The sequence below is a fragment of the Zophobas morio genome, unplaced genomic scaffold (assembly GCF_036711695.1).
Source record: "Zophobas morio isolate AGI-343-1 ecotype UQ-CSIRO unplaced genomic scaffold, CSIRO_AGI_Zmor_V1 ptg000076l, whole genome shotgun sequence".
NCBI lineage: Eukaryota > Metazoa > Arthropoda > Insecta > Coleoptera > Tenebrionidae > Zophobas > Zophobas morio.
This window is the reverse complement of record NW_026972181.1, coordinates 414,069-425,478: the sequence shown is the minus strand read 5'-3', so window position 1 is coordinate 425,478 and position 11,410 is coordinate 414,069. Positions and strand designations below refer to the sequence as shown.

At 38.8% G+C, this 11,410-nt stretch overlaps 1 protein-coding gene across 1 annotated transcript; it reads right to left on the bottom strand.

Moving 5' to 3' along the window:
- Nucleotides 1-10,743: 10,743 nt before the first annotated feature.
- LOC135143783 (uncharacterized protein K02A2.6-like) lies at nucleotides 10,744-11,088 on the bottom strand. Its single transcript, XM_064075723.1, has one exon. The coding sequence runs from the start codon at nucleotides 11,086-11,088 to the stop codon at nucleotides 10,744-10,746; it is 345 nt and encodes a 114-aa protein (XP_063931793.1).
- Nucleotides 11,089-11,410: the final 322 nt, after the last annotated feature.

Genomic DNA, 11,410 nt, shown 5'->3' with positions numbered 1-11,410 from the left:
TTCAGAATCAGAATCGAGAGAAATTATGATTGGGGGTATGTCTTCATATGGTGCATTACCCCATTAAACGCTTCCAATCATCCATGATCAGCCGTTCACAAGGTCTAATAATATTTTGCCATTTGTCTGCACCTACTGTAGCAAGAGCCTCCCACCATAGGGACTGTACAACACCAATAGCGCTACCGTGTTCCCGAATATGTTTATTGTAATATAGTTTACACTGTCCCTACGCCAGTTCAATTGGAAAATACTGACAGTGGTAGGAATATTGAAAAATAGGTGGATAATTCCTGTTGCTCTCGTCACTGCCATAGCATTTACCCTAGACATATTTATAAATCTGTTCTTTTAGGATCTCTGCTGGGTGCTTTTAAGTTGTTCTTCTAACTTCTCCACTTCGTAAGAACATAATCTATCATAAATATTGCGATAGAACGCGCTCATAGAAACGATTCAAATTTAATGCGGTTTTTGACGTCTCAACTGATCAGTCACTATTGTATTGTCGATAAAGTAAAATAAGGAGGTGTAAAAAAATACTAAACTACACAGTTAAGAGTAAATTTTTGGGTTTTGCGTGTCCTTGACCTTCGCGCCCATTTTGAAAAATAATATAGATGTGTTTTTTTTTTGACAAATTTTCCAAAGCATTGACATTGAAATGTCTACAACAAATTTTGTTTATTATTCCTGAAAGAAAGATTATTGAATTTAAATCGTGTAACGGTCCCGTTACTATAATTTAAACTTCCTTTAGTAAGGACGAGTAGGTGATTTGAGCGTTTCAAATTGTGCGCCTCGGCATGGGAGTTTTTATAGCGATACAACGTCAGGCGAACAAAAAAGGGGTTTGCTGATAAGATTTTGGACAAAATGGTGGTTGTCAGAAACGTAAAATAAAAATCAAGATTTCAAGCCATTTTAAACGATTAAAGAAGATTTTAATAAACCTATGAGACCTAGGTGAGTCAAAATTTCATATTTAAATAAAAGTCACATGAGATCTCTTAAAATAAACATGTCAATAAAACACCACTTCCTAGGTTTTAACTATCGAGTTCGGAACATGAAATATTCGTCAATTTTGATCACTGGAGTCATTCGCTACTTGGATTGAGCTTGTAATTGGTATCATCTTCAACTCCGTGGAAAGTTGTGCTGGGAGTAACGATTCGGTACTACCTACAACCAGAGACCTGTCATTGAAACATTAGTAGTACTGGAGACTTATCTGAATGGAACCGATTGATGACACCCAAGGAACCATCACCACGGGGGTAGCACCTTATCTGTGGAAGTAGCGACCACCAGCGTAAGTAGCAGGGTTCCAGTAACTCAATATCTTAAAACTGGAGGCCACAACCCCATGGTGAACACCTTCTAGGTTGCTTGTTGCCCGCACAATATCATAAGGAAAATTCCTTGTAAACATAGGTATTTTTAGATTAGAAACAGGTCAGATCCGAGAGAGTTAATAATTTAGATCTTGTTATTAACGTATTGTAAAGGGGCTAACCCTATGTCTAGTGATATTATGAGTGGTTCTTTGGGGGTCTAGCGGCCAGTCTCACCCATTTGGGGAGAGTTCTTGTTGTCTTGCGGCAGCTCCAGGTGGTACTTGTCATTACGCTCAAGTACACGAATGCTCACTTTCCGCGAAGGGAAAAAAAAAGAAAGTTCCAAGCTCCATAATAGATATTTCTTTGAATTTCAAGGTTATAGCAATAAAAGTATATCAGTCAAAGATCAGTATAATAAATCTTATCAGTATAGCTTCTGGTGGTCGAGTAATTGTAATTGTGAGCTCATTTTGTCTAGATATTAATTTTAACTTGTTTAAGTTTATAGTGTTGTAAAGACTAGTGTGCTGAGCCACAAATAATTTCAGAGTGTATGAAAAGAAAAGAAAAGCTCAAAACACCTATTCAATATTTGTTTTTGTCGTTTTTCAAATAGGAAAAAACGACTGGCGCCCTTTATGTATTGTGTGTTGCATATGCATATTATTATGTTAATATAGTTTTTGGGAAATTATTTCACTCATTGCCTACACAAACCCACGCCCTGCAAACAAACAAATAACATATAAGGCCGGAAAAGTCACACAAAAATGGTGCCCAACGTGGGGCCTTTGGTTTCATTAATGCTTTGATTTTTGTCTAGGCAATTGAGTTGAAGAGAATTCACTTTAACAGTACCTATTTTATTTAACAGTATAGAAATTTGAGTCACTTCTGGTATGATTATTTCTTGAAGTGGAGAACTGGAGAGTATAGTATTGGGATTATAAAGGTACAGAATGGCAGGTATTTATTAGTGTGGTCCGAGATGGCGTTTTTCGAGATTGAACCCAATTATTTGAAACTCTCTGAGTTGAATTACGAGTTGCGTATCAGAGGAGTTAAATCAGAGAGAGTTGATATTGATGTTAAACGTAAGATTTTGCGTAGGCGGTTGCGAGAAGATTTAATGAGGCCGGTGATGACATATGTAACTCCAGAATTTAAATTTGAGGATGAGAAGACTGAAGTGGATGCTTCTATAAATGAAATTCAGCACCTTTTAGCCGACTTTGATGGTACTAGAGCCGATATGAACAAGAGGGTAGTAACAAGGATAAGTCATGTGTTGGGGAGGTTGAGCAGATTCGTGACAACGACCGACCCGGATGGCAAAATCAGAGAATATAAGGAAGATCAATCACTTATAGTGGGTGCCTTAGATGAAACGCGGTTGGAGATACTGGAACAAGCCCAGAATGAAAGCGAAGACGTCTCTGAAGTAGGACAAGTTAATCAAGCTGGTGCTGTAGCGAAGTTAACGCCCGTCCACAAGTGGGGTATAACCTTTGAAGGGAAAGCTGTTAATTCATTCATCCAGAGAATTGAAGAAATTCGTATAGCAAGTCGTACAACCAAAGAAGAATTGTTCCGATCAGCGTTTGATTTGTTTCAGGGGCAAGCATTGGTCTGGTTCCGCTCAGTTAAATCATCGGTACACACTTGGGATGCATTGGTCAAAGCACTTAGGCGCGATTTCTTACCACCAGACTACGATGAAGAACTTTGGCGCGAAATTCGAAATCGTACACAAGGACAACAGGAACGCGTTACGTTCTATGTAGCTGCTATGTTGAATTTGTTTAGCAGACTTTCAGGACGACCAACAGAAGAAGTCCAGTTACGTACAATTAAGAGAAATTTGCGGCCTAATTTTCAAACACAGACAGCACTGACTGATGCGCGGTCGGTTAGTAAATTGACGGAAGTGTGCAGAAAACTAGAAGGAGCCTTCAAGTGCCAAGAAAAATTCCAACCACCACCTAGGAGAAGTATCGCTCTTTTAGAACCTGATCTCGCTTATACAGGAACTGAAAACGTTGGACAAGAGCAGCCGTCGACGTCACGCAACGAAGACAGAAGGTATCGTCGATCGTACCACACAGCTCAGATCGGTGAATTAACATGCTTCGGGTGTAAGAAACTTGGTCATTTCATAAGAGATTGTCCCCAGAAAATAACTCGAAAAGGTCCTGTTTGCATAGGATGTGGAAAACAGGGTGTTATCCGCCCGAACTGTCCTAACTGCTCAAAAAACTAGCTAAGGGACAGGGAAATGGTAGAAGATGGCCACCCCTGTCCGGAGTTCAGCAAAAGAAGGCTGTGCATGTAAATAATCGAACTCCTAGTCAGAAAATTTCAAAAGTACGTGATAGTTCCGTTACTGGTAAAAGTTTTGAGAAGCAGCACATGTCGCAACATTGTGATTTTTCAACATCTAGTCATAATTTAGATTCTAGTCAGATTAAAGCTCTTTTAGTCAGTAGAGTAGGAGATAACAGGCCTTATGTGTCAATTGACATCTTTGGTATTAAGGTATCTGCTCTTCTCGATAGTGGAGCTAGTCATTCAGTAATTGGAGAGAGAGGAATGCATCTGGTTGAATCATCTAGCGTGCATGTTTATGAGACTGCAATACCAGACATTGGAACAGCTGAGGGACGACGTCAAAAAATTACCGGATACGTAGACCTGCCAGTACAAATAGAAGACATTTGTAAAGTTGTTAGATTCTTGTTGGTACCTTCAATCTGTCATACTGTTATTTTGGGAAGTGATTTTTGCAAACAGTTTCAGTTGAAGATTGATTTTGGCATCGATCAATTTTTTATAGGAAATAAGGCCATAGAATGTAGGTCGAGGAAACCTATAGAAGTTAGTGTACTTAATCGAATTCACTCGGAAGAAGAACTGGACGAGGAGCAGGAGCAACAGTTGGCTGCTGTTAAAGATAAGTTCAAAACTCTGTCTTGGGAAGCTGGCAAAAAACTCGGCAGAACAAACAAGGTTGAGCACAAAATTAATACAGGAGACGCTGAGCCGATCAAGCAGCGACATCACAATATGTCACCTTACATGTTAGCACACCTTAACGCCGAATTAGATAAGATGCTGAAACTGGGAGTGGTGAAACCATCAACATCTCCTTGGGCTTCTCCGGTGTTGCTGGTTAAGAAATCTAACGGAGAGATGCGTTTTTACTTTGATGGAAGGAAGTTGAACTCACTGACAAAGAAGGATGCATACCCTCTTCCCCTGGTAGACCAAATATTAAATAAACTGAATAGTGCTCAATTTTTATCAAGTATCGACCTTAAAGCTGCCTTCTGGCAAATCCCCTTAGAGAAAGATTCCTGCGAGAAAACTGCTTTTGTAGTACCAGGCAGAGGACTGTTTGAATTCAACGTGTTGCCTTTTGGGCTTGACAACGCGGCACAGACGCAACAACGTCTGATGGATTCTGTCCTTGGACCCGCCTTCGAGCCCTACGTCTTCACTTTTTTAGATGATGTCATAGTGGCGACCCCTACGTTCTCGAAACATATAGAAGTGCTGGAGCAAATATATGAGAAATTTAGAGAGGCCAATTTAACCATCAACATTGAAAAGTGTGAATTTTGCAAACCGTCTCTTAGATACCTGGGTTTCGTTATCGATAGGCAAGGACTGAGGACGGACCCAGATAAAGTGGCGGCTATGTTGAATTACCCCCTACCGCAAACAGTGACGCAAGTTAAACGATTCATCGGTGTCTGTGGCTGGTATCGCCGGTTTCTAGCAAACTTTGCCACAATGACAGCTCCTATAACAGCTATGATAAAGGGTAAACGTAAACACCAGACAATTTCGTGGACAAAAGAAGCAAAGGAAAGTTTCGATAAAATTAAAGAAGCTCTAGTAGCTGCCCCGGTTTTGGCGACGCCAAATTTTGATAAAACTTTCTGTATTCAAAGTGATGCCTCAGAAGTAGGGTTAGGTTCTGTCTTAGTCCAAGAGGATGATGAAGGACGTGAGGTGCCGGTGGCATTTGCCAGCCGTACTCTTACACCCCAAGAAAGAAAGTATACGGTTACAGAGAAAGAATGCTTGGCGGTTCTGTATGGTATAGAAAAGTTTCGATCTTACATCGAAGGAGTAAAGTTTCGGGTGATAACAGATCACTATAGCCTTCTTTGGCTAAACCGTTTACGCGACCCCTGTGGCAGACTCGCTAGATGGGCCATGAAGATCCAGCAGTATGATATGGAGTTAGAGCACCGTAAAGGGAGTTTAAATACGGTTCCGGATGCCCTCTCAAGAGCACCGTTGGTACACGAGGTGAGCTTGTTACAACTCGATATTAAAAAATGTTTGGAGGACCCTCTCTTTAAGAAAATATCTGATGAGGTGACGAAAGATCCAGAATCGACGGAATGGTCATTACAGAATGGACTCCTATATCGTTATTTTTCAGCTGTGAGGCCAGGGGCAACTGGTCCAGAATGGAAGCTGTTTATACCAAAATGCTATCGACAAGCGGTAATGAAGGAATGCCATGACGATCCATCTTCGGCACACCTAGGCATTTACAAGACTCTGCATCGGATTCAGGAGCGATACTACTGGCCGAGAATGAGATACGACGTTAAAAAATATGTGAGGAGCTGCGAAGTGTGCTTGGCGCAGAAAACTCCCACTATTGCTCGTCCAGGCTTCATGGGTAAACCTAAGCAAGCCAGTTATCCTTTTCAGATCATTTCTGCCGACTTGATGGGGCCTTTTCCCCGATCGTCAACTGGTCATGTGTACCTACTAGTCGTCGCGGATTGGTTTTCGAAATTTGTTATCCTAGAGCCACTACGACAAGCGACAGCAAAGAGCATCGCTAAATTTGTGGAAGAACGAGTCATCTTATATTTTGGTAGTCCCCAGGTAATACTCTGTGACAACGGAACCCAGTTTAAGAGCTCTCTATTTCAAAATCTGGCTGCGCGTTATGGGTCTAAATTATGGTACAACTGTAAATATCATGCCCAAGTTAATCCTGTGGAACGTGTCAAGCGAGTGGTTGGCGCCGCTATTCGCTCATATCTACAGAAACAAAACCACAAGAAATGGACCCAAAATATCTCGCAAATTGGCTTCGTTTTACGATCAGTTCATGAAGTTACAGGATATACACCAAATTTTTTAAACTTTGGACGGCACGTACCACTTGACGGCGAAATTTATGGAAAGCTTTCAAAATTAAATGAATTTAATTTAAATCCATATCCGCGAGATCAATACGCAAATAACATCGATAAACTCTCAGACCTGCAGAAAGAAATTCAGCAAAAGCTCGACGAAGCGTATCGCAAGAATTGTCACTCTTATAACACCCGCAAAAGAGAGACTGATTGTTACCAAAAAGGAGAAATATTATGGAAGAAGAACTATGTTTTATCGGATGCTTCCAAACAATTGATGGCGAAACTAGAACCAAAATATGTCAAGTGTAAGGTTGCTGAGGTCATATCCCCACTGGTGTATAAACTAGAAGACATGAATGGTAAAGATCTAGGAAAATGGCATGTAAAAGATCGCAAGCGAACTTACAATCAACCGGATAATCCCGTGTGATGAATAAAGTGGATAAACGTTTTAGTTATGAGCGATTTCGTGAATGGCAGAGTGAATACGTGAATGTTCGTGATTATTACCCGGATTTGAATTTAGTCTCGAGACTCCCAGATTTATAGACTCCCAGATTTATAGACTTATAGATTCCCAGACTTATAGACTTCCAAACTTTGAAGAGTTAATGGATGTAACTTACAGCTCCCGGATTTGTCTTAAACACAAAATTGGTCAATTTTTTTGGTATTTCTAGAGTACCATAATTCTCGGATGGAACTTTTCTCGATTTAGTACTTCTATTTTGTATTATAAGTAGTAGGTGGGTAGTGATTAAGTCAATTTCTTCTAGTGATGGGAAATTAAAAAAAATAAATAAAAATGAAACATTTATATAGGAAAGAGGGGTGTGTAACGGTCCCGTTACTATAATTTAAACTTCCTTTAGTAAGGACGAGTAGGTGATTTGAGCGGTTCAAATTGTGCGCCTCGGCATGGGAGTTTTTATAGCGATACAACGTCAGGCGAACAAAAAAGGGCTTTGCTGATAAGATTTTGGACAAAATGGGGGTTGTCAGAAACGTAAAATAAAAATCAAGATTTCAAGCCATTTTAAACGATTAAAGAAGATTTTAATAAACCTATGAGACCTAGGTGAGTCAAAATTTCATATTTAAATAAAAGTCACATGAGATCTCTTAAAATAAACATGTCAATAAAACACCACTTCCTAGGTTTTAACTATCGAGTTTGGAACATGAAATATTCGTCAATTTTGATCACTGGAGTCATTCGCTACTTGGATTGAGCTTGTAATTGGTATCATCTTCAACTCCGTGGAAAGTTGTGCTGGGAGTAACGATTCGGTACTACCTACAACCAGAGACCTGTCATTAAAACATTAGTAGTACTGGAGACTTATCTGAATGGAACCGATTGATGACACCCAAGGAACCATCACCACGGGGGTAGCACCTTATCTGTGGAAGTAGCGACCACCAGCGCAAGTAGCAGGGTTCCAGTAACTCAATATCTTAAAACTGGAGGCCACAACCCCATGGTGAACACCTTCTAGGTTGCTTGTTGCCCGCACAATATCATAAGGAAAATTCCTTGTAAACATAGGTATTTTTAGATTAGAAACAGGTCAGATCCGAGAGAGTTAATAATTTAGATCTTGTTATTAACGTATTGTAAAGGGGCTAACCCTATGTCTAGTGATATTGTGAGTGGTTCTTTGGGGGTCTAGCGGCCAGTCTCACCCATTTGGGGAGAGTTCTTGTTGTCTTGCGGCAGCTCCAGGTGGTACTTGTCATTACGCTCAAGTACACGAATGCTCACTTTCCGCGAAGGGAAAAAAAAGAAAGTTCCAAGCTCCATAATAGATATTTCTTTGAATTTCAAGGTTATAGCAATAAAAGTATATCAGTCAAAGATCAGTATAATAAATCTTATCAGTATAGCTTCTGGTGGTCGAGTAATTGTAATTGTGAGCTCATTTTGTCTAGATATTAATTTTAACTTGTTTAAGTTTATAGTGTTGTAAAGACTAGTGTGCTGAGCCACAAATAATTTCAGAGTGTATGAAAAGAAAAGAAAAGCTCAAAACACCTATTCAATATTTGTTTTTGTCGTTTTTCAAATAGGAAAAAACGACTGGCGCCCTTTATGTATTGTGTGTTGCATATGCATATTATTATGTTAATATAGTTTTTGGGAAATTATTTCACTCATTGCCTACACAAACCCACGCCCTGCAAACAAACAAATAACATATAAGGCCGGAAAAGTCACAATCGATTGTTATGTGTGAAGGAAACTGGAATAGTTGTTGAACTACCCTCTCAAAGAGGTGGCCTCGTGTCTAAAATCGAACTGCGCAAAGAAAATCGATGATTTTTCCTATTTCCCCACACTCAACTAAATCGTGAAGCTATGTTATTGCTGAGCGACAATCGTTTACACCTCTCACCTACAATTTTATACCTGTCTCTATCTTAAAGGGTTGACCCTATTCTTGAACAACAGAAAAAGGATATTCTATTTTACATTCAAAATAATGCTATTATTAAGTTTGAAACATTCTAAACCTCATACATACATGACATTAAAATAAAATGAAAAAAAATAAAAAAAAAAATAAAACATATAGCTAACTAAATTCTGCCCCCTTGATTGTCGCCTCACGCAAAGGGTTGAACTAAATTATTGAATTTAGATCTTCTAAACAAATCAGAAACAAATTATTCCTTTCAACAGATTTTTGTTTTTGTGTTTATTTAATTGTTTCCTAAATATTTCAATTACTTCATGTTTAGCTAATTGACTGAACCTGCACTGTAATCTGATACTTTTTCACATTTCGCGGAATGCAGGGCCACCTGCACCCTTATTGGGATCAAGTGGATGCTGACGCTGGGAACTTGTCGACTTTGGCTACGCTCTATTATCGCGCATATGTGCATTACAGTGGACCATGCCAAAGTGGCCAATTGTTGCAAACTCACTAATAAATGGCTAGAAAATTGTAACAGGTGATTTCAAGTTAACAAAATTTATTTAATCCTAACTGGATGTGCTTATTAATAATATGCAGTGTACTGAAACTTGAAGATTTAAAATTGAACCTTCATTTAATTTTACAAGACAAGAGAAAGTATCACAAGATCAATTTATTCATATTGTTATTACACTTTGACTTGCAATTAAGGTTATTTAACTAAATTTGACGATTGCAATTACTTTAACAGCCGCTGAAAAGGAATATTTTAAACACTGCACTGGAACCAATATGCATCTGGACGATTGGAAACACCCCCAATCTTTAACACGACGCAATACTTTATTAAGTGGATTTTGTAGCTTTTACGATTTCTAGAAATCCATGAAATTTTTTGTGGCGCCATGTGCAACCGAAATTCTGAGAAAGAAATAATCTGGTCCTACGCTAACATGCATACAAAATTTCTTAAAGTGACCCATGACAGATATTTTCCAGATCTACGAAACACATGTGTGTTTGCTTAAAATTTCAAGTCGTAACGTTCAACATATGTATTTTTCTCAAAATGAGATCAAATAATCGCACTATTAAATGATTGGCCGCTCGGTATAATTAAAATATACTGGCACTTACCATAGTATACCTGAAGTATTACTAAGCGCGAAACTAAAGAATAGACGGTTGCCCCAAAATAGGGATTATTATAACGGATAGTAAAACTTCATAATTTGTACTTGACTTCTAGACACATTTTTTATTAAGTTTCTAGGATTTTAAATTATTTTAATAATATTTTTAAGAATTTAGAGTTTACAAAGGTTTTCGTCATTAACCTCGGATTTATAAATTACAAATGACTTAAATTCTATAGTCTCGCTTGTTATTTCAAATTTGTTATTTACGTAATGTACAGTCAAATGTATGACTGTAGAAAAAAATTAAACGATCACATTTATCATGGCCTAATTTTTAGTGTGTTGAAATAAATGAAGAATGATTTGAAGGCAAGTGATGTAATTTAATTACATATCTAAATAATGTAGATATTAAGTTCTGTTCAATGCAGAAAACATGACTTTTTATTGTAATGTATTAATTTTCAAAGATAGTTTATTTCCGGCCACGATTGGGAATTATAGATGCGAGTTATTTTTTCAGGCCTAGCGTTAACTTAGCCCTTCTTTTCAGGAAGGATTTATTTTGTCTCTCGACTTCTCCGTTTGCTTGAGGCCATTTCGGGGTGTTTATTCTCAGCGTGATGCCGTTTTGCAAACAGTAGTCCCGGAATTCAGTGCTTGTAAATTAAGTTCCATTATCTGCAGTGATGTGCTCTGGGAGGCCAAATCTTGAAAATATTTCCTCCAATTCTTCAATGGTCTTCTGTGCAGTGATGGATTTCATGACTCTTGCTTCGTAGAAGCAGCTATAATAGTCTATAACGAGAAAAATGTATGTATCTCCTTGAAGTGGTCCTAGGAAGTCCATTGCAACCATTTTCCAGGGACCTCCCGGGAGTCTCGTCATGGTCAGTGGTTCTGGTGGTTGCGCAGCGCTCACTAGCTGGCATCCGTGGCAATGCTTGCAGAATGTCTCGACGTCTTTTTCCATGCCAAACCACCAAACCTTAGTTCTCAGTCGTTGCTTCATTTTGACGATTCCCTGATGACCTTCATGGCTAATTTTAAGACTCTTTGTCGTAATGAAGGCGAAATTAATATTCTTGTGCCTCTAAGAACAACGTCGTCAATGATACATAGTTCTGTTTTGATCAGTTCGTTTTTCCGCAGTCTCACTGGATATTTATCTTCTCGGATCGCATCTCTAAGGTCTTGCATCTCCGTGGATTTTTCTCGGATCTCTTCAATGCTCATTGAATATGGAACTGCTTCCTTCGCGACCCATCGGACGTGATGTTCATCATTGGCGATGTTTGATTTTGTATTCGTGTCAGTTAGCCTGGACAATGGGT

Bases quoted from the DNA above. Each gene is read 5' to 3' on its own strand.
- LOC135143783 (XM_064075723.1), bottom strand. From the start codon at position 11,088: ATGAAGCAACGACTGAGAACTAAGGTTTGGTGGTTTGGCATGGAAAAA.